The sequence below is a fragment of the Urocitellus parryii genome, chromosome 6 (genome assembly GCF_045843805.1).
Source record: "Urocitellus parryii isolate mUroPar1 chromosome 6, mUroPar1.hap1, whole genome shotgun sequence".
In the NCBI taxonomy this organism is placed as follows: Eukaryota; Metazoa; Chordata; class Mammalia; order Rodentia; family Sciuridae; genus Urocitellus; species Urocitellus parryii.
In genome coordinates, this window is record NC_135536.1 from 107,366,605 (window position 1) to 107,390,427 (window position 23,823).

At 40.4% G+C, this 23,823-nt stretch overlaps 1 protein-coding gene across 5 annotated transcripts in view; it reads left to right on the plus strand.

Moving 5' to 3' along the window:
• Tln2 (talin 2) overlaps positions 1–23,823 on the plus strand; it is a 411,357-nt gene that overhangs the window by 215,804 nt on the left and 171,730 nt on the right. For all 5 annotated transcript variants that reach the window (XM_077799669.1, XM_026384818.2, XM_026384825.2 and 2 more), the window contains 6 exons: positions 13,389–13,560; positions 15,393–15,490; positions 17,089–17,218; positions 18,003–18,155; positions 19,878–20,020; positions 21,564–21,691. In XM_077799669.1, the coding sequence (XP_077655795.1) occupies positions 13,425–13,560; positions 15,393–15,490; positions 17,089–17,218; positions 18,003–18,155; positions 19,878–20,020; positions 21,564–21,691 (788 nt within the window). In that variant the 5' untranslated portion in view covers positions 13,389–13,424. The remainder of the gene's footprint in view (positions 1–13,388; positions 13,561–15,392; positions 15,491–17,088; positions 17,219–18,002; positions 18,156–19,877; positions 20,021–21,563; positions 21,692–23,823) is intronic.

Sequence of the window (23,823 nt, forward strand, 5' to 3'; positions counted from 1 at the left end):
TGCATGGTTCTGAACATGGGAAGTCCAAGATCATGGTGTTGGCAGCCTTGGTTCCTTTTGAGGCTATGAATGAAGGGTCTGCCCCAGGCCTCCCTTATTGGCTTAGAGTTGGCCATCTTCTCCCTGCGTCTTTACATCACCTTTCTCATATCTAATTTCTCCTCCTTTTATAAGAAAACCAGTCATTTGGGGTTACCATTGACCCTGCATTACTCGGCATTCTGTCACTGTGACAAAGTATCTGAAAAACTAACTTAAAACAAGGAAAAGTTTATTTTGGCTCATGGTTCAGAAGTATCAAGCTATGTTGCTTTGGGCCTATGAAAGCACAGTATATCGTGGCAGGAACATTTGTCACTTCATGGTGGCAAAGAAATAGGAAGAGGTTAGGGTTTTGGCCCCCACAGGCTGGGGATCAAATACAGGAGCCTTTTGGGAATATTCAAGATCCAAACTATAGCTAATTAATTCATTTTAACTTGATTGTCTCTGTAAAGACCCCATCTCAAATAAGGCCATAGGCTCACAGGCTGTGACTAGGGATTAAGACTTCAATATATGAATTTGAGGGTTGGGGGACACAATTCAGCCCCCAACACTGATTTAGGTATTCTTTTGGATGACAGGATGAATATCAGTTTTACAGGCCCAATACTGACAGATGACAAAAGATTGTATCATAATCCCTGTTAATGAGGCACTTTTAAAGTCAAATTCCCTTAGTCTTGACATTTCTTTAGGGATCTTTATCTTTTGCTGTTTCTCTCTAGATTTGTCTTTGCATTTCTTTCATTATCTTTCCACTTTTATCTTGAGTATTATATTTGTTTTTTAAATTGTTTTCTAAGAATAAGCCTGGTTTGTAGATAAACAAATAAATGTGACAGTATCTTAAAATAAGCCTTTAAAATGCTCTGCTATCCTCAGTTGTGCTGTTGAGAATTCATCATTTCAGGTTCCCTCTATGGGGACATGTTTTTCTTCCTTGTGCTTATTGATGAAGTGAAATTTATATGTGCAGACTTAAATATGATTTGTTTTTGTTATTTGGAAATGTAAATCTTATTCATAACTCACTGATTCAATTGGCAAGACTTTTGATCTGGCATTATTTTATTAAGGATAGGATAGATGATGCTCCATCAGAATATTTCAATTTAGTTAAAATCTTTTTGTAATTCTGGTTCAATCTGGAAGGCAGTTCTAGAAACTTGGGCATACAGAAGTTAGAGTAATGGTATTTACCAGGTACATCCTTACTATTTTTTGTAGTAAAGTTGAATTCAATCTTTTCTCCTTCTGTCATTTGCACTGTTTGCAATATATTTTGTAATTTATGTTAAGCAACTATCTCTTCTCTATTTTCTGTAAATCTGGTTTATTGCCTGTGCCAGATGTTTTTTCTCCTATTCATTCCTTTGTCCATTCTGTCTCTTAATCTGGTCCCTTGTAGCCTGAGTCTTGGATGGCAGGATATTTCTGAGAAGTGGACTGAACTATAAAACCTGGATTGATTATTGGCTTTCACAGTATCTAATGCATATTCATTCAGTCACCCTATAAATCAGACTGCTGATATCTGCACATTAGGGTCCTCTAATTTCTTGTCTTGATATCTTCTGAGTTGTTCTGTAAAAATAGCGATAATTCCTTTTTAAAAAGGACAGGATATTTGGCTTAAGAAAATCTGAAATAAAAAAAAGAAGATTTCAAATAGAAAAAAATTATTACTCTAACCTTATTTCTGAGAGTGAAAACTTACAAAGAGTTGTTATGCACAAAAGCAAAAACACAGCTAAGTAATTATGGGACCTTATGTTGTAGTATTATAGTTCTATTGAAAATAAATTTTCAATAGAATTTGTAATATTGCAGGAAATTATTATTATGAAATTAGAATGGAGAAACCTAGATACAGAATCATATATAGTATATCATCTCAACTACTTAAAAATATGCAGATGATATAAGGAGATGTATCCAGATGTTAGCAGAGCTGAGCTGTGGTAAACTGGGGAGAGACATGGAAGTCTGGATTGAGACAGATGGGTTTAAGTCTTACCCTCTTTGTGTGTTCTTGTTACTCATACTGCATGAACTGTATTAAACCTGCTTTGTCCAGGGTGAATGGGACCTACTCACAACATCAGTAAGCAAAGTATTTTCTTTAGTATGACGTACAATAATGTAACAAGTGCAAGTTCAATTATGAGTGAAAACATCAATAATAAAGTGTTTCTGCCATTTTGCTGCTTTCTTGGCTCAAGCATTATATTTATTTCTCTATTTTAAAGAGCACATATTATCATGGACTCTGACATCTCAAAACTGCTGTGTTTGGGTTGCTCTACTTGGGCCAAGTCTCAACCCTTCAGTACAGGATTATGTGAAGATTTTGGTGCTCTTGTCTCAGAAAAATGGCTTAGAATCAGTACCAGGCACATATTCACTTATAAGTTGGCTGCCATTATTTGCAAATTTTTAAAATATATATTTTATTAGTACTCTTGCATTCTGGAGAATGGGAATATTTTAGCAGGGTTTTATAGAGATCTATATCTAGTTTATGAAGGTCTGAACCTAATGATTTTCAAGTTGGAGATAAAGGGCTATGTATAATTTTACCACAACATTCTAACATTTCAGTATAAGATGAAATTATCTTGGAGGGAGTAGTCATACAAAAGGAGAATCCTTTGGAAGATCAAATGCAATCTGCGAATGCTGGATTGGTCACGTGATGACATGCTGATGGATTGGAGTCTTCAGAGATGAAAAATTCAGTCAAGTTCCTTAATTCGTTTCAGTTTTCCAAATAAATGTCAGATTTTCAGGTCAGGTCTCTAACAGAAATGCTTTTCTGATTTGTGGTTAGTGGATTAAGATAGATAAGTGGCAAGAATACATTTTTAAATTCTCCTTCCTTTTTTCTTCAAAATCTCTTCTTCAAAAACCACATGCTTTGCCTTAGCAAATGACATGCCCTGTGGTTTTGCAGCCTTAGAGTCACTGGTCCGATTGGTGAAAGGGAATGGAGCTAAGAAATAGAGACTTCCTCCGCTTCTTAAGTGAAAACACATGCAATTGTGTTGATTTGCACCATCACTTCACAATCCAAATCCATGCTGCCATGACAGATGCTATTCAGTGGGGGCCACGACAGTTTGGCATCAAATTAAGTACAAGCAGGAGGAAGGTTGTTTGAGAAAGAACTTGTGTGCAGTTCTTTTCCCATCTTCCCCCAGATCATTGTAGGGCAAAGCTTTATTTTTTTCAAGTGAAAGCTAGTATAAGTGTACCCATCACAGTAACGTGCCTTAAAGACAAAGCTTCTGTTCATCAGCCTCCGCAGCAGCCAGGAGCATCTGAGATTTTATAGGCTTGTCAGCAAGGGTCAGAAAAACCAAATAATGGGAGGAGTTATTCCCAGTTCCCCAAATGAATGGTAAATAATTCACAGTTCTCCTGGCTTTGACCTTTACTTTTATTTTTATTCTATTTTTTCTTGGACATGACCTTTTATTTTTCTATCATATCTGTTTTTGTAAAAAGCCTATTTTCAATCATCTGAATAAGTTAAGGTACAAAAGAATTCAAACCCAAAGTTCAATTCAGAGCCACCTTCTTTCTGTAGCTTGCAACGAGGGAGAAAACAGCAGAGAGACCAAACAGTAGAGTTCAATAGGACTGGAACATATGGATGACTTATTCAGCAGTCTTGGCCATCACAGGTACAATGAGATTGCTGCAGAGCCAATGCAACTTTTAGTCGTCCAACAAAAAAACAACATATTCCACATGCAAGGAAGTAATTCATTTATCTTCCCAGATCTTCTGTTTTATAATCTGTGAAAGAAAGATGCAAAAAAGAAAAAAAAATCACTCTTACTTTCTAGCCCATTAAGCACATCCATTGACACTATATATTTGGAAGTACTACAGAGCTCTGGAGCACCAAAGAATTACCAGGAGATAGCAGGTGGTCCAGCAGAGCACCTGAGGGCCAGAGCTGAGAGCAGGCCTGCTGGCTGTGGTGGCGTGAAAAACTAGTGGCTAGAAGCAAAGCCAAATGCTGGGATGGAGGGTTGATTAACAAAAAGATGCTGCTAAGGAGGGTAGGGCATTTCAGATACATGGGCTAAAATAATTAGGCAATTGTGCAGGGATTGAACATACATCCATGTGGTTAGTGTAGAGAGTTCTTATGTGTGATTTGGAAGTGGGCAGATGAGGCTCAGTGGTGGAGGGGCCTTGATCCTTGGGCTAATCTGTTTGAACCCAATTGCCTCTGCATTTCAGAATGCTATGTGCATTAAAAATCAGCTCTAAGTAAACCCATAAAGCTTTGAAAACATAAGCATCTGCTGCCCTCCCTTTCCACATTTCTTCTAGCACTTTCCCACTCACTGCCAGACTTCTGTATTCTTCTATAGCACGCTACCATTCCTTCTGCAGAAGCTCCTCATAATAAGACATCTTTAATAAAGGGAAGCTTTCAGCTAATTTGCCTGAAAGGTTCTGAGACTTAGCATTCTAAAGCAGTGAGAGGTAATAAGTGCACATACACACTTTTATAGCAAAGTTAACTTGGGAACAAATCTTTACAAACAATGAGAGTCAATGATGGAATTTCAGGTGCCAGTGCCAAAGGTGTCTGGTGATAGAAGGCTGAGTTGGAAGGATCCTTGGAGTACACACCCCTGTGGAGCCCTCTTGGTTCTTGTGGCCTTGTGAGGAGGTCTTCTAATTTTTTTTTTAATTTTTATTGTTGGTTGTTCAAAACATTACATAGTTCTTGACATATCATATTTCACACTTTGGTTCAAGTGGGTTATGAACTCCCATTTTTACCCCGTATACAGATTGCAGAATCACATCGGTTACACATCCACTGATTTACATATTGCCATACTAGTGTCTATTGTATTCTCCTGCCTTTCCTATTCTCTGCATCCCCCCTCCCCTCCCCTCCCCTCCCATCTTCTCTCTCTACCCCATCTACTGTAACTCATATCTCCCCCTTGTTTTTTTTCCCCTGTCCCCTCACATCCACTTGTATGTAATTTTGTATAACCATGAGGGTCTCCTTCCATTACCATGCAATTTCCCTTCTCTCTCCCTTTCCTTCCCACCTCTCGTCCCTGTTTAATGTTAATCTTCTTCTCATGCTCTTCCTCCCTACTCTGTTCTTAGTTACTCTCCCTATATCAAAGAAGACATTTGGCATTTGTTTTTTAGGGATTGGCTAGCTTCACTTAGCATAATCTGCTCTAATGCCATCCATTTCCCTCCAAATTCTTTGATTTTGTCATTTTTTAATGCAGAGTAATACTCCATTGTGTATAAATGCCACATTTTTTTTATCCATTCGTCTATTGAAGGGCATCTAGGTTGGTTCCACAGTCTTGCTATTGTGAATTGTGCTGCTATGAACATCGATGTAGTAGTGTCCCTGTAGCATGCTCTTTTTAGGTCTTTAGGGAATAGACCCGGAAGGGAAATAGCTGGGTCAAATGGTGGTTCCATTCCCAGCTTTCCAAGAAATCTCCATACTGCTTTCCAAATTGGCTGCACCAATTTGCAGTCCCACCAGCAATGTACAAGTGTACCCTTTTCCCCACATCCTGGCCAGCACTTGTTGTTGTTTGACTTCAGAATGGCTGCCAATCTTACTGGAGTGAGATGGTATCTTAGGGTGGTTTTGATTTGCATTTCTCTGACTTCTAGAGATGGTGAACATTTTTTCATGTACTTGTTGATTGATTGTATGTCCTCCTCTGAGAAGTGTCTGTTCAGGTCCTTGGCCCATTTGTTGATTGGGTTATTTGTTTTCTTATTGTTTAATTTTTTGAGTTCTTTGTATACTCTGGATATTAGGGCCCTATCTGAAGTGTGAGGAGTAAAGATTTGTTCCCAGGATGTAGGCTCCCTATTTACCTCTCTTATTGTTTCTTTTGCTGAGAAAAAACTTTTTAGTTTGAGTAAGTCCCATTTGTTGATTCTAGTTGTTAACTCTTATGCTATGGGTGTCCTATTGAGGAATTTGGAGCCCGACCCCACAGTATGTAGATCGGAGCCAACTTTTTCTTCTATCAGACACCATGTCTCTGATTTGACATCAAGCTCCTTGATCCATTTTGAGTTAACTTTTGTGCATGGCGAGAGAAAGGGATTCAGTTTCATTTTGTTGCATATGGATTTCCAGTTTTCCCAGCACCATTTGTTGAAGATGCTATCCTTCCTCCATTGCATGCTTTTAGCCCCTTTATCAAATATAAGATAGTTGTAATTTTGTGAATTCGTTTCTGTGTCCTCTATTCTGTACCATTGAACCACCCGCCTGTTTTGGTACCAGTACCATGCTGTTTTTGTTACTATTGCTCTGTAGTATAGTTTGAAGTCTGGTATTGCTATACCGCCTGATTCACACTTCCTGCTTAGAGTTGTTTTTGCTATTCTGGGTCTTTTATTTTTCCATATGAATTTCATGATTGCTTTATCTATTTCTACAAGAAATGCCGTTGGGATTTTGATTGGCATTGCATTAAACCTATAGAGAACTTTTGGTAATATCGCCATTTTGATGATGTTAGTTCTGCCTCTCCATGAACAGGGTATATTTTTCCATCTTCTAAGATCTTCTTCTATTTCTCTCTTTAGGGTTCTGTAGTTTTCATTGTATAAGTCTTTCACCTCTTTTGTTGTGAATGGAGTGGTTGTCCTCATTTCCATTTCTGAAGATTTGTCGCTGATATACAGGAATGCCTTTGATTTATGCGTGTTGATTTTATATCCTGCCACTTTGCTGAATTCATTTATTAGTTCTAGTAGTTTTTTTGTAGACCCTTTTGGGTCTTCTAGGTATAGAATCGTGTCTTCCACAAATAGTGATAATTTAAGTTCTTCTTTTCCTATTTTTATGCCTTTAATTTGTTTCATCTGTCTAATTGCTCTGGCCAGTGTTTCGAGAACTATGTTGAACAGAATTGGTGAGAGAGGGCATCCCTGTCTTGTTCCAGATTTTAGAGGGAATGCCTTCAATTTTTCTCCGTTCAGAATGATGCTAGCCTGAGGCTTAGCATAGATAGCTTTTACAATATTGAGGTATGTTCCTATTATCCCTAGTTTTTCTAGAGTTTTGAACATAAAGGGATGCTGTACTTTGTCGAATGCTTTTTCTGCATCTATTGAGATTATCATATATGGTTCTTATCTTTAAGTCTATTGATGTGGTGAATAACATTTATTGATTTCCGTATATTGAACCAGCCTTGCATCCCAGGGATGAATCCTACTTGATCATGGTGCACAATTTTTTTGATGTGTTTTTTTATCCGATTCGCCAGAAATTTATTGAGGATTTTTGCATCTAGGTTCATTAGAGATATTGGTCTGTAGTTTTCTTTCTTTGAGGTGTCTTTGTCTGGTTTAGGAATCAGGGTGATATTGGCCTCGTAGAATGAATTTGGAAGTTCTCCCTCTTTTTCTGTTTCCTGAAATAGCTTGAAAAGTATTGGTATTTTTCTTGCAGTGTGTTGGGAAGATCTCTTGACTTCAAGATTATAGTTTTTTTCAAATGGAAATGGCAAAGAGTACCAAAAGGGTTTTTCATTGTCTGAAGTCTACATTGTAGGCACTTTCTCTGGTTCTTTTAGTGGAGGAAGAAATGCTGATTTGCTCCTCCATTCCTGTTTTAAGTAAATATACATTAGCCCTTCTCTAGGGACTTTATTGTGAGCAGTTCACTTGGCCCTTATGGAGCAGCCAGTGATTCTTAACTGACGTGGCTTTGGTTCTTTCTTGAGTTTTTTGTATGCTGATATAAACTTTATCTTATGAGCTTGGGGTTGAGCCTCTATGGTTCCTGGAACTGATTGTCAATGAGTAGCCATAATTTGGTCTAGTGTGACACTATGTATTTGAAAGTACTACAGAACTCTGGACATCCTTTAGTCTTGACATTGGTGTGAATACTTCTTTTTTTTTTAAGAGAGATAATTTTAATATCTATTTTGTAGGCGGATACAACATCTTTGTATGTGGTGCTGAGGATCGAACCCGGGCCGCACGCATGCCAGGCAAGCGCGTTACCACTTGAGCCACATCCCCAGCCTCTAATAATTCTTAATAACTTTTTAAAAATCAATTTAAATATTTCCATGAAGTACATAATAATTCTATAAATATTTATTGAGCATCTACTAAGTGTTGGACACTGAGCTGAGATTTAAACGTGACTATCATAATGCAGCCCTTGCTAAAGAGGTCAGGAGGGGAAATGGCCCTCTCATGACAAATGTATTCCTGATACCATGTAGTATAGACATCTTATTTCTGGTATACAGGAACAGGCAAGAATATACAATGGTGGCCCTGTGGATTACTTAGGGTCAACCACTACCTGGGATTTATATTGTCCTACCTAGCCTGTTGTTCACACTCATTGGGTAGCTAATCATTTCTCCTGTGCTACTTATCCAATTGACTTTTAATGATGGTTACTTCAAGTTGAAGTATTCAAAGTCAAACAGTAGTCCTGGCCTCTCTTGCCTCTTTGAAGAAAACTAATGAGGTTTTCTATCACCTTATTTTGCTGGGGAGGGGAGCATGATTGTCTTGGACCATGGGTAGGAGTCACATGGAAAAATCATGTCACTTGTGTGCATTGCTGTTTTCCCTGAGCTTATAATTAGCGTCTTTACAAATTGTAGATGTGGAGATAAGGGGAGCTGCTCCACTAAGGCTTTGCCCTTTGGGTTCTCACCATTTGAGAATGGGTAGGAGGGGCACTCTTGAGGTAGGAGGGAAGACAAGGTTGTTAAGGAGAGCCTGAGAATTCATAGAAAATGCATCTCCTTGATAGAGCTAGACAGGAGAAGAGGCCATAGGGAATCTCCAGCTGCCTGTCTGCTGGTCCCTTCTTAAATACAAGGCAGCCATCTTGCAGGGAAGGGTTGACTTGACCTATTTTCCTGATGTTGGTACATCCCTGGCTGTGCCTGGTGTGCACAAGTGTATGGAGTCTGAATGCTCAAGGTGAGTAGCCAAGTATATGAGCCCTGACAGCCTAGAGATCAATACAGAGGGTAAAACTTTGGCTTTTGCGGGCCCTTTGTGTAGCTATGACCCAGTGCATGGTGGGTTCTTACCTGCTAGAGGAACTACTCCTCCCTTACAGAGGAGCAGGTAAGAGCTGGAGAGAAGGGAAAGCTCTTTGCTGGGCACTGCTTTGAGAAACTAGAATTGCTCATAGGAGCTTGAGATGTAAACACAGTTGAAGGATAGGTTTATAAAGGCCTCTTTGTTATGAGGACATTTGGTTATGTGATACATGCAGTTATCAAACAGGGCAATATAACACCTCCAGAGCAGATATAGCCATCCACTGTTAAGTGCAGTATCCTTCCAGTGGGTAATAGTGGAGAGGGAATGGGGATGTATCCAGCTCTTACTGTCCTGTAGATTAGAGGCCCCATTGAGATGAGGTCACCTGGTCCTCCAGTCTTGCCACGTGACCCAGCACCTCTGCTTTACAGAGGAGTGTGCAGAGCCCCAGCAGTGCCTCCCTTAGGTTAACACTGGGCAGAATTTATTGACAAACCATAAGGTAGGAACTGATTGTGATGCCAGCCATGCTGTGTGGCTAATAGAATTTTTTTCCTCTTGAGCCCTTGGGTTGGGGGAATCTGAGTAATCTCCAAGAAAACAACCTAAGAATTGCTCCGCAAGCACACTCAGGTTCACAGCTCATCCTCAGCTAGCACTGTATCTAGAAAAAGGCATGTTGTGTGTCTTATATAAAAGATGGCACAGAATCTGTGTATTGAACCAAGGACTGACTAGAAGGTAAAGTTTCATATGAGCAGGAGTTTTGTCTATCATTACTCCCTAATGACTGTTATAATGACTAGAATGTAATAGATGCAGGATAAAGAATAAATGAATTTTGCAGCTCAAATGTAGCTGAATACAGAAGTATGCTGCATCCAGTGTTTCTCCAATCCCCATCAGTAACGTTAATAACAAATCCTAAACTTCGCACTGTCTTCATGCCTTTTATGAATTTTATTTAATTCACTAGCAACCTTATAGGTAGATCTATTATTCTCCCCCATTTCAATGAGGAGGAAACTGAGGCAGCTGATAACCAATGAAGTAACCAGCTCAGAGCTGTGCAGCTGGTAAGGCAGGGAGCATTGCATGGCCCTCACTTACCAGGCTGAAATCCAAGGGGTGGTTGCTCATCTTGACCAATGATGGGCATTTGTTTTGGAGAGGAGGTGGCCTTGGCTGGAGCTGGGCTTGTTTGTCCCTGGGTGGACTGGGGTGAACCTGAGTGGCCTCCTGGGCTGTTTACAGCACCCTGGGAGTAAGAAGTATTTATTTTAAAAGGAGGATGTCTGGGTTTCACCATTGGTTCCATTGGCTCATCTTCTCCAACAGATGCTACAGAATAGTTTCTGTATTGGTCCCAGTAACCTTCACACATATAACATAGGCCCAAAAATGGTCAGAGTGAAAAGAGATTATGAAAGGAAAAATAATGTGAATTTCACAAACTTATATTCTGTCTTTTACCAAAAGGTAAAAGAAAAGAAAAAGTCTTAAGATTTATTCTGAAAACATACATTCAAATTGGGGTAAAAGGAAAAAGAGTAGCCAGAATAGGGTCATAAAATAGAGGCAGGGATTAGAAAGTAACACCACTACAAGCACTTGCGCACAAATTTGACTCTGAGCTTCCTTGTAGCCAAACCAGAAAAGGAAACCTGATCAGCCTTCCTAAGTCTGCACCATTAAAAAGCCTGGAGAAGTAGGAATTAGCAGAGGGCTTAGGATACAGAAGTGAAAACCAATGTCAGTTGCAAGCTGTCACAATGCTATGCTGCCCAGAAAAATGTGACAATGGAGAAGGAACACACATCTTTATCAAGACTGTTGCCTGAGCTGCCTTGTTTGCTCAGGATGTGTAGTGGATGTTGGACCCTGAGTGGCCTTCTGGCCACATTCTCACAAATGTTGGAAACATATATTCATTTTAAGTTGACATTTCTAAGTTGCTACTCTCTTTTTGCCATAGGATAAAGCAAAGTACTTAATGCCAACAGGTATTCAATTTGAATAGAATCTTATTCTGTCATGAATGGTGCTAAAAACAGCTCAGTGCTACAGGTTTTGTGAGATAGTGACTAAATCAACACATTGACTTCAGACCTCATCTAGGTTTGGCTATGTGAGTTACCAGCTTGCAAGATAATGATAAAAATGCTTTGTTTTATTTTAAAAGTTTTAGTTTATAAGCATTTCCTTATATTCTTTGTTTTAAAAATATTTCTGTGAAATAAATTTTGGTCTTATTTCATGCTTGGGAAAACATAATAAAATAAGGAGCCGGATACTAGGGTTTTTTACTCTTAGACCTGTGTGCAGTGCCCTTTGAGAGTAATTTGTTTGGCTTTTTGATTTTTTTCTTTTATAATGTGTTCCCATGTAGTAATAGTGATAGTTTTGAGCTATACTTGTTTTGGGGTGATATGAAAGTTGAGAACATATACTTAATATCTGGTACTCCTCATTCTGTTGACCATCTACCATGACCTTGCCTCCATTCTATGGCCTCCCTCATCAAGTGTTAGGATGATATGTGGGAATCCAATGAGAATAGTTGGCTAAGCATTGAGTTTGTTAAGAAGCTCCTTCCATGAGAACTGGTTGTTTCCTGCTGTCTGAAGGGCAAGAGAGGAGAAGTGATGGGTGTGGACGACCAAGGCATTGCCAACTTGAGATTAAACTTGGATCACAATCTCCCTATCCAGCACCTTTTCCATGGACCAAGATTTTCCAGCTCCCCTCCTCTCCAAAGACCCAGGGTTAGCAACATGAGCCAGACCCGGAGTGGAGATAGTGTGTGGTGAGAAGTAGCCTTTGGCTACCCTACCTCAATCACTATAATAAGGTGGAACTGCGTCTACATGGGTAACTTCCTCATGGAATTGATATGCACTTTGAGATTAAAAAGGCTCAAAAAGCATAAGATTGAACCTCCCACACTGCCCCCTTCCCAGTAAGTCTGCTCAGGAGATGAGTTTTTTCCTACGGAGCCTGCCCCTCGCCTCTATCTCCTGAACCCACTGCTGCACTCAGATTCTGGCCCTGCCCTCTTATCACCATTGCCAGAGACCACTGACTTGCCAGATTCAATTGTTGTCTCATTCCTCATCTTATCTGACTCAGTCCAGATAAGTTTTTCTAGTGTCTTCTACCTGGGTTATAGCTCCACCTGTCCATAGAATGCATCCCAAGAACCACCCCCTCAGTTCTGTATCTCCAGTAGCCTTCATTGTCCAGTTAATCTGGACAAATTTCCCCATCATGTTATCTTATTTTGCCACTTTCCTAGCCATCTGCTTCCTAGCTCTCTGAGCTTCTCTCCTGTGATCCTCGTGACTGTACCCCAGAGGCTTGCTGTGTCCTTCAGGGCTCACTGCTCCTGTCTGTGTCCTCCGACTCCTCCAGGGCTCCAGTGTTCCATTCCATTCTGCCTTCTGCTCCCAGGCCTACATTATAGCTCAGTCTTCCCTTTCAGAAGGGAATCTCTCCCTGAATGCTAGAAGGGGAGCAGTCATTTGCTCTTGTGAAAGCCCAATTTTCAGCATGAGAAAGGTAGCCTTCATGCAATGACGTTTATAATACTCTTCCTGGGGAAAGAAAGGGATTAGACATCCCATCCTCTCTGCTGCATTCCATAAACAGCATCCATGACATCAAAGACTGTGGCCTTCCCCACTGAGGGTTACAACCAGCCATGCTTATAGATCTCAGCAGTTCAGGAAACCCTGCAATTGTCACCAGCCCCAGGGGACAAACCAACCCATAGAGTGATCTACAACACAGAAAATTTGTCCATTTATCTCTAGAGTTTAAATTTCATTGCCCCAAATTGGGAAGAGAATTGGCTAAATATGCCTATAAAAAGAAGGGTGACGTGGAGATGTTATATATGGCTTATATAGTCCTTAATATTGCAAATGTAAACTTATTGGATATTTTGAAATTCTCTTAATATGTCAGCAATCCTACCACTGCCCAGGCTACAAAAAATTGATTTGATTTTGGGCAGATTCTTTGTAAATGCTGTTGTTAATGAAGGAGTAGTGTATCTTGACATTCCTCAAATAAGAAATATTTTCGCAGATAAAATTCACTCAGAATGTAAACAGCAGTCAGAATGACTTCACAGAGGGTCAATCTGGATGGTGGATTTTAAGAATTGACTTGAGTTCAGTATTTTGTGTTTTTTGTTGCTTTGGTGTTTTTTGTTTTGTTTTTGTTTGTTTGTTTTTTCCTATAATTGTGAGCATCACGGCTTGCCTCTCTGTGTTTTCCAGAAGTTCTAAGTGAGACCCTTCAAGTCATCTGGGAAAATGGTGGCCCTGTCCTTAAAGATTTGTGTCCGCCATTGCAACGTGGTGAAGACCATGCAGTTTGAACCATCTACAGCTGTGTATGATGCCTGCCGAGTCATTCGGGAACGGGTACCAGAGGCACAAACAGGACAAGGTGGGTCAAGGGTTACTCACTAGCTTCTGAAAATCTATTTTCTTCACTCTGTAGCTGAAGGAACAGATACTCTGAGTGTGCACATGTCTCCTAGTGTGTATGTTGTAAATGAAATATCTTCTTAGACTGGATACTCCTTGCTTCATGTGTGAGGCTTGTGATTGATAGTGTGGATCTCAAGTCATCAGCAAGGCCATACCTCTTATCTTGACCCTCCCACATGACAGCATGGTGCTCTGAAGTTTACAAACCACTTTTTGATATATCATCTCATTTGCCCAATAAAGGACAACAAATCTGCCCTGACACATATTGGTTATTTATATCCTGAGCCCTGTTCCATGTGCAGGAACACTTTTCTCTGCTATCAGAACGCAGGGCAACTCTTATAGTACAAGCCCTTTGAAGGGAGCTTTACATATTTTTTCTCACATCTTAAAAACCAGTGAAGTGGGTGTGTTGTAATATACTATGTTTGGTGTTTGAGTAAGCCACTGCCCCCATTAATCTGAGTTTAAGCAGAAACCCTTGATTCAATTGACTTTACTTCTCCTGTTTTCTTTTCTCCACATTCTCTTTCCTTATTTAGGTGTTGATTTGACTAAAGTTGAGATATCAGGGTCACATTAAGTGGAGAAGCCTTTAGTGTGATATTAGGTAAAATTTTCCAGAAAAAATTGGAAAGATAATAGTCAAACGTAGCATTCAGAGTTGATGATAAGTAAGAACAAACAGGCCTTTGGAGAACATCCAGTTTTCACAAAATTTCGGATCCTTTGGTCTGAAAGTATTACTGATGTTATTCAAAATGCTGTGCTGTTTCTAGGGTACCCCGAAATAAAAAGAAAAGTTTGCTGACAGCCCCACTTTACACCTTACTCCAAGATCTGAATGACCAGTCAGTTCTGATGGCTTATGTTTTGGTTCCTTTTTAGTTCTTTTCTCTCAGATTTAAAAAAAAAACTTTTTTGGGGAGCTGGGGCTGTGGCTCAGTGGTAGAGCGCTCGCCTAGCATGTGCGAGGCCCTGGGTTCGATCCTCAGCACCACATATATATAAAGTTATTGTGTGTAATTACTACTAAAAATAAATAAATAAACATCTTAAAAAAATTGGGGGGTCAGATTTCCATAAGGTCTGGTGAAGTTATAAACTGTTAAAGACCTGGAAGTTGTTTTCCTGAGAAGCAGAAGAAGCTCAGATGCTCTTCTGGGTCTCTGAGGTTTCCTTAATTACGTAAAGGAAGAGAGAGGTCTTCAGGAGAATAAGCTGCCCCTGCTCCCTTTGGACTTCCTAGGGAGGAATAAGGAGTTTCTACAGAGAACATAGAGTTTAACTTTTCAACTCTTCCCCTAGTTTAATGGTAGTGGGGACAAGGAATTCCTGCCAAACCTTTCTAGCATGCTCTGTTGGTATCTTTTAGGGCATGAAGGCCCATCTGCCCCCATTTGCCTCAGGCTTGGAGGGCCACTTCCTCAGTTTCTCTTCTCTTTCTCCATGGGTTCTTGACCTTATTTTTACATCAAGATTAGAGAACACAGTCAAGTGTATTTAAAAGGAAACTGGAAGTGCTTTGTCTTAGGTTTTCCTAAATTTCAGACAATTCTAGCCCACTGATCCTAGGAAACATGAACCTTATTTTGGAGTATTGCTTCTGTCACTCAACTCTTCTTCCTCCTGATCTGCTTAGGTATCATGTCTATATGTGTTGTCAAAAGGGAACAAGTCTCTCTAGAGAAAGAGAACACCCACATCCTCGCCGAGTCCACCAGCTCTGGGCCTGGGAACCAGTGATGACTTGGTCACCACTTTTTCTTTTTGTTTATGTTCCAGCTTCTGACTATGGGCTGTTTCTTTCGGATGAAGACCCCAGGAAAGGGATTTGGCTGGAAGCAGGCAGAACACTGGATTACTACATGTTGCGAAATGGGGTACGCAGCTGGTACTGACTTGATTCCCTGTCACTTTGTATCTGGGCCTTTGGTGAAAGCCAACATCATTACACTTTTTTGATTCATGGGTATCTTGCTAAGAGTTTCCATGAAGTGTACTTTTGAGATTGTCCAGGTGGTAAGAAAATATCAGTAATCCAGATTCTTGAAATTACACAGAGAGATTGAAACAGGTTGGGTTAGTATGTTAAGCAGTCCTGGATGGGCTGGAAGCAGAGGCCTAGATGGGAGGGAGAACAAAGTGTAATCCTGAAGATAGTCTGATAGTCTAAGACGGAATAGTAATTACCGTTTTGTTTTTGAAAAAAACAAACTTCAGCCAGGTGCGGTGGCGCATGCCTGGAATCCCAATAGCTCGAGAGACTGAGGCAGGAGGATCGTGAGTTCAAAGCCAATCTCTTTCCCTAGTTTAATGGTAGTGGGGACAAGGCCCTCCTTTCTTTCCCACTTCTAATTAAGCAACTAATTGAGTCTCTGTCTCTAAATAAAATACAAAACAGGACTGGGGATGTGGTTGAGTGCCCCTGAGTTCGATCCCTGGTACCCAAAAAAAGAAACTTCAAATTGGAGATGAACGTTTAATAACCCTTGGTAATAGTAACAACAAAGGAGTTGTTCAGTGGAAGGGGGTGAGGGTATGAGTAAAGACATGTTGAATATTCTGTTCTACTTAGCCAATAAGATACTGGGGGTTTTGGTACTTTGTGTGAATTGGACCTATCAGATTGGCCAGCATGCCATAAAGCGGAATGAAATATTTGATTAATTAATTTCCCCTGCATAGGTTTATTGTTAAGTAGTAAGAAAGAGGTCTCTTAAAAACAAACAAACAAATGAAACAAAATGAAACAAAAACTCCAAAACTTACTAGCCCTGCTTGGTTTTACCATTATTATATGTCACTTCACTCTTATGAAAACCACTCCTACTGTCATATGCCCTGTGAAGAATTATGGGGATATTGCTTATGTCCTTTATTATGTAAAAATCAAATATAGTAAACAGTTTTCAAGTAAAATTATATAAATATTTTTTATATGTATGGGTAGTAAAAATTTTTCATGGCAGATACTCACTATCACCTTTTTTAAAAATAGTTTTTTAGTTGTTGATGAAATTTATTTTATTTATTTATATGTGGTGCTGAGAATTGAACCCAGTGCCTCACACATGCTAGGCAAGCACTCTACCACTGAGCCACAACCCCAGCCCCTCACTACCATCTTTTGAAAAGGGCTGCATGCATTTCCCTCTGCTAATTCTCATTAATTCAACTCTTACCTTTCACAGAACACAGGCCACATTTATTCTGAAGAGGGTAGTTTTCAGTCATTGAGCTACAGGTACTCCTTCTTGAGGTACAGTTTCACTACCAGGTTTTTAAGAAATCTTTCTCAGAACAACTATTTGCACTGGAGATTCTGTCATAGCAGAGCATTAGCAACCCCAGGACAACAAAGGATTATTTTGAAAGAATAAGGAAATAGCATCTACTGGGCACTTATTTTTTTTTTTAAAGAAAAATGTTCAAAGTTGTAACCTATTTTCTGACTCTCGTGAAATGGTTTGTGATCTAGGATATTTTGGAGTATAAAAAGAAACAGAGGCCTCAGAAAATCCGGATGCTGGATGGGTCTGTGAAAACAGTGATGGTGGATGACTCCAAGACGGTGGGGGAGCTCCTGGTCACCATTTGCAGCAGGATAGGTGAGCAACACCCACAGCTCATGTCTGTTTCTGCTTTGTTTTTAGTAACTCGCCTCCTTTCGTTTCCACTTCTAATTTGATGTCTAGGGAATTTTAAAAATGCCTTAACACTTGAAATTAGGCCCAATCCCAAGAGAGTGTGTCCATTCTTCTGATTTGCCAGTCCACTAACTGGTACTACAAACATGTGAACTTCTCACTAAGTCACATTTGAAGGCTTTTATATCCCTCTCAGAAAACAAAAAGAGATTTCTCCATGGAAAGTAGTTTTTTAAGGATGTATTCACCCTGACCTGATGCTGGCACTGTATGCAAACATCATTGGTGTCCAGGATCTTCTTGAATACTCATGCCAATGGCCTGTGTAATCAATTCTCAGATAGATTTTCTTCTTGTACCCTCTATTAGTCTCCCTAGAGAACAACTCTGCCTCCCTCCCACATGAAGCCCTTCAAATATTTGAAAAGTCACCTTGTAGATTTTAGTTTCCTCTTCATGGAAAGCATACTCAATTCCTTCACACACTTATTTGTCACCATCCTCTGCACGGCCTCTACTTTGTTCTCGTTTCTCAAATATCAGTCTAGAGAACTGCACCTAGCATTTCCAATGTGACTTCACCAGCTGAAGATCCTTCATTGACATGTGGCTTCCGGTCCACATGTGAGGAAAGTCTCTTTCTGTCCTCCACCAACAGAGACTCTCTACAGTATCTCAAGCCCTATATGGAAGGAATTGACAGAAGTTTAATCATTGAGAATTATAACCTAATTTCTATTGTTAGGAATAACGAATTATGAAGAATACTCTTTAATCCAAGAAACCATTGAAGAAAAGAAAGAGGAAGGGACGGGTACACTTAAAAAAGATAGGACGCTGTTACGAGATGAGAGGAAGATGGAGAAGTTGAAGGCCAAGCTTCACACAGACGATGACTGTAAGTGTTTGGGGAGCAAGCAACACCCAGGCTCTGCTACACCTCATTCTCTCCCACCATCCCATGACCCAAGGCAGGATTTGGGGGATTTATAATATGTAAATATTTTGGCTTGTGTCACTAAAGATGAAGACTTCTAAAGAAAAAAACAAAAAAACTGTAATACCATTTCACATCTAAAAAAATTTCATTATATCAAATATATAAATTGTGTTTGCATTTTCTCCATTACATTCTCAATCTTTATTAATAGTTTTAACTGTGATCCAAATAAGGTTGGCTGATGTACCACTTAACTGTTTTAATGAACTAAGTTCCCTCTCAATCTCTTAATTATTTTCTTGCAATTTGTGTGTGTGTGTATGTGTGTGTGTGTGTATGTGTGTGTGTGAAGAAACCTGGTTAGTTGTATAGCATTTCCTACACTGTGGATTTTGGTGACTGCACACCTCTGGTGTCATGCAACATGTCCCTGTGTCTCTTTTACTCTCTTAGATCTGGAAGCTTGTTTATGTACATGTGTGTATTAATGAAGTTGTTTCTGATTGTCTTTTGGTGAGGGGGAGACATGTTACCAACATGTTACCAGCCCTCTGTGAGTATTGTTTAGATCCGTTATTTCCTAAATGTTTAAAAAATCAGTGATAAAATTTTATCTTAGGAAAATCATTTTTCACAGCCACTTCGTTAATCCATGGAAAGGTGGCATATAATCGCACATGCCCCAGCAAGCCTGCTGTGTGTGTCCTGCTGCCCACCCTCCACCAAGAGCATCCTAATTCGTCACACAGGTCACTTGGGCCTTCAGACCTCCTTGTTCTTGCTCTTGCCGCAGTGCCGGGATGACATCATCACTGTCATTATGTTTATTGATCCTTTGGTGGGGCCTTCATTTCCTCTGACACTTTCTCTATTCCCTTTTCTTTCTGCCTCATTAGATTTTCAGTTACATACTTCTTTCCAAGAGATTTTAGTAGACAAATCCCAAGGATTTTTTAATGTGTGCACAATGGTCTCCCAGGTGCTGGGGAAGTGAGGTCTATCCGACACATTCCGAATGCTGAAGTTGCTTAGAATTTAGTGAGGCAGGTTGTAAATCCCTATCCTCACCACGTATGTTAAGCCCAGAGAGGAATGAAGGAGAGTGCTGTGGACGTGCTTAGGGAAGTGATTGATTTCTTGCACCTAGATGGGAGACAAGTTTCTCTGACAGAAATTCAAGCTGGTCTTGGTCGGGGAGTGGTAGGGGGTAGTGTCTGCCATCTCCACCCTTTAGCGGTCTGGTTTCCCTCCATGACTCATTTTCTTCCTTTTCCACTTGGAGTCAGAGGTAAACTTGTTATACTCAGTGTCTTTGAAATCCTTCACTAGATGAGACTGTAGCATCTACTCTTGATTTAAAGGAAAATTCTGACTTGAGTTCTTAGCACAGACACTGTTTCCTTATTCTCACCCAGGGGAGAAACATATTATAAATTGATTGTAGTGCTTAACCTAACTTTAGGAGTGGCTGGGGATTTTCTCCCTCATTTGCCTTTTGATCAGTCATATGGTAGATGTGAAATTATTTAGTGAAGTTAAAAAGCACAATTTTAATGTAAGAAGTATCTGTGACTATCTGCATTATAGAAATCCATGTCTTCGTTGCACTGCTGTTTTGGTAAATTCCTTTCACTTAAGAGGAAATATAAACACAGTTCTTTCCTATGTCTTGTGTTGTAGTAAATTGGCTCGATCACAGCCGAACATTCAGAGAACAAGGAGTGGATGAAAATGAGACGTTGCTGCTCAGGCGGAAGTTCTTCTACTCTGATCAGAATGTAGATTCCAGAGACCCCGTGCAGCTGAACCTGCTTTATGTCCAGGTACAACATTTCCTACTCAGATACTGAGACTGTGAGCTTTTAGGAATCTCCTGGCTGGGTCTCTGGGGAGCAGGAGTCTGGCTCTGACTCCCATAGCCCTTACAGTATCTGCTTTCGAAGGATGCTGCTCTGGGTTCCTCATGTTTGGTGGTGGTGCAGGTTGGTATTGGGTGTGAGCTATTGGACGTCCAAAGAATGCCTTTCTGGGTTCTTTTCAGCTTACCAGATTGGGATGTGGTGGGCGTTGTCCTCTGCCTGGCTTTGAGAGGCAGTTGTGTTCCTTTAACTGGCTCACCATTCCAAATACACTACAGCTCTATTAGCACCTTAGAACACCAGAGTATCAGTCAAAAAATCAGTACTTCTCAGTAACTGATAGCTAGCGCTTCAGATAATCTTTCATGTCTTTATCATGAACTAATTGTTTTAACTCAGAAAAGTCTTTTAACACATTTGAGTTGCAGTTTCCCCAGCAAATAAGATGAGGACTTTGCACTAGATTGTCTCCAAGGTTTCTTTCAGCTCAAGGAAAACATCTTTTGTATTTCTGCCACTTTCTTCTCACCCAGACTTCTTCTCCTATTTATTTACTTATCTGCCCATGGAAATAATGCAAGGGTTGTATCCTGCAGCCATACCCTCTGCCTATATTGGGAAATAAACACCTCCTTTTTTTTTTTAAGTGTGAGATATTGGTAAGTCCCCTTATGTTTTCCACATGTTCTGTGACCATCCTTGTGATGGCAGAGCAACACAGATGGTAGTCGCAACACAGACCATAAGGCCCTGAAGGTCTTAAATGTTTACCATTTGGACATTTAGAGAAAATGTTTACTGACCTCTGCATTAGTGGATGAAAGGAATGACAGGGAAAGAGGACTGAGAGATAAAAAAGACTGGGAGCAAGGGAGATAGAAAGGCGGAGAGAAGATGCTTGTAGGTTCAAGGTCCACAGTGATAGCCAAAAGATCTAAGGATGGTCTGGGGTCATGTAACTGGAGAAAGGAAAGACAGAAGAAACGAAGAGCAACATAGCAATGGATGGAGAACTTGTCCTTCCCCAAACATCCAGGGAAGTATGTATGTGTTCACGCACATGAGTCCATCTATCTCCTTCTCTCCTTATGTTGTATTGCTATTTACCTTAGGATAAGGGTTGAATTGGTTTTGCTTCCTTATGGTTTTGCTACCTTTATGATTTAAGTTCATTTAAAAAGTAAATTGTGTTTCTGATTCAGCCTATGTGAATCTGATCTTTTTACCAGGGTTTTCCTTTGCCTTTGTTTGTCATGGTCACTTCTACCTTTTAGATCATCAACAAGCTTTCCTTTTGATCTGCCAGGCCTTGGCTGTCTAGATATTGGCCACTCTGGGAAAAGACTAGTTGCTCTTTCTGTCTTCATTCTGCTATATTCCTGTCTGCCATCCACTGGGTCCTGGGTGTGTCCAGCACCTTTCCTTGCTCCACAGAGCAAGAATGTGTCCATGGGGAGAATTGTCTTCACCCAGGCCGCTGAGGCTTTTCCTGCCCTTTCTGTTTCAGGCACGGGATGATATCCTGAACGGCTCCCACCCTGTGTCCTTCGAAAAAGCCTGTGAATTTGGTGGATTCCAAGCTCAGATACAGTTTGGACCTCATGTAGAACATAAACATAAGCCTGGATTCTTAGAGTAAGTGACCCTTTGTTTTTCTCTTTTCACCTTTTTCCTTTACCTTTTTATTTTTCAGTGAAATACCTAAAATGCCTGATTCGAGTTGATTGTAAGAATGTGTTAGCTTTCCCTTAGTTGGTTTTATGATCAAGTTTGTGGACCTTAGGGAAAGCAAGAAGCCCAGAAGTACAGTGTTGGGCAAGTGTAAAGGTGGTGTGTTCTGAGATCCAGCAACAGTGCTTTCCTGTTTGCTGGCGATTCAGTGGCACCCCCCACACACCATTGACTGTTGTCCACTGGGTATCTCCACAGTTGAGGAGCTTACTCTCTCCTACAATAACCTATGCACGATGCTTATTCATGCTGCACCACATTCTGTCATCTTGAGTTGCTTGTGACTATGTTAGAACAACAGAGTGTAATAAAAGAGATACATGTGCTTTGTTACAATGTTACAAATTCTTTGTTGCTTTGAAAATGTGATGTGCATGTGAACTACTTGCTCCACTTCTTTCTCCATCTGGTCTTTGGTTCTCATTTATAAAATAATGGGCACATTTTTCATCTGACTTTGGACTTAAATTTCAAGAAAAAGCTGATCTTAAAGATTCATCATGGCCCCACAGGGCACAGGCATTAAGGTTGGAATTCCTAGTTCTGCCAGCAGGACAATCCTAGCTACTAACAGGCAGCTATGTGTCTGAGATTGTCCTCCCCTCTGTTTTCAGAACTTTTCCAAGCATTTTATGAATGTCTTCCTCAGATGATACTCTTTTCCTTACCCATATCCCCCTTTTTCCTTTCTGCTTCCTCTTAATGCAAATGAAACACATGGGTGATCAAAAACAACAACAACAAAAAATGACCATGAGTCTCATGGAGGTCAGTGTTGTACGATCACCTCAAGTGCAGCCTGTAGAGGGCTTGGAAGTGTGATCCTGATGTGAAAGCTGACAGGCAGTGGAGGACAAGAACATTTCTAGAGGATGTGGCCAGTTTAAAATGTGCTGAGCAGGTCATCCATGTGGTCAGTTCAAGTAGATTGAAGGCAGAGGGTAATGCAAAAGCTTATTTGTCCTTTGACCCCACTTTCACTTTGGTGGAAAATAATTGTGACCAGCCTATGCCCTTGAATGAGAAGAAAGCCTGTTTTTTCTCCTGGTGGCAGACAATGCTTAGTCAACATGCTCTTTAGTCTAAACTGAATTGGTAGAAGAGAAATGTCAAACCCTCTACCCTTGAGTTAATGAACTTCAGGAGCCTTTCCAAAATGATGCTTCATCCTACAATATACTTATAGTGACCTTGAGTCTGGGAGTGGCTTTGAGCAATTCCTGTCCCATACTCTGTTCTGTGTTCCCCAAGAGTCATCAAGCCAAGTATTCCTCAGGGCCCATTTTTCACAACTGGTCTGGCTGTCTGCAAGAGCCTCAGGAAGCCTTCCCCTCTGTCCTGTGACACCACAGACACCATACTGAAAGCTGTGTGCAGATGTTCCATTACTGGTTTTCACATTTCTACAGGACCTCACAGCTGGTTCCTCAGATACATCCAGCGTCAATAAGTCTGAGGATTACAGCCAGGAACTAGTTAGGCCTTGGAGGAAATGACATTTTACTTCTGTTTCTAGAGAGACTGAAGAAGAATGGGAGAAAACCGAGGGAAGGCTGATAAGCTAGAAAACTGTACATCAAAGCTTTCCCTAGTCCCAGAATTTCATTCCTGTAAACACATGGCCCTGGTAGAACTGAGATCTAACCACAGCCATTTGTTAGGTGCTTGGGTGATGCCAGTAGTCATTTCACATGTGCACTGGAGCAACTCTTTCTTAGCACTCACCCCCTTATGAATGAAGAAAGCAGTGTTTCACATGGTAGATGTGAAAAATGTGATCAAAAACTCCTTCAGTCTTTTTCCTGGTGTCTTTGTTGTACCAACCAAGACATGTGACTGTCTCTGTGCTGCAGACCACTTGTACAGAAACTACTGACCAATCTCCTAATCTCAGGGTGTCAGGATTGGTCTGAACAGTGTCTGCTGCAGTTTGTGGTCCTATTTATGCTGCATACTTGCACTCCAGTAAAAGTAGGCTTCTCTTCATAATCTGAGAGCACAGTTATGTCCGATTTTTTTCCCCTAGGATTATGAAA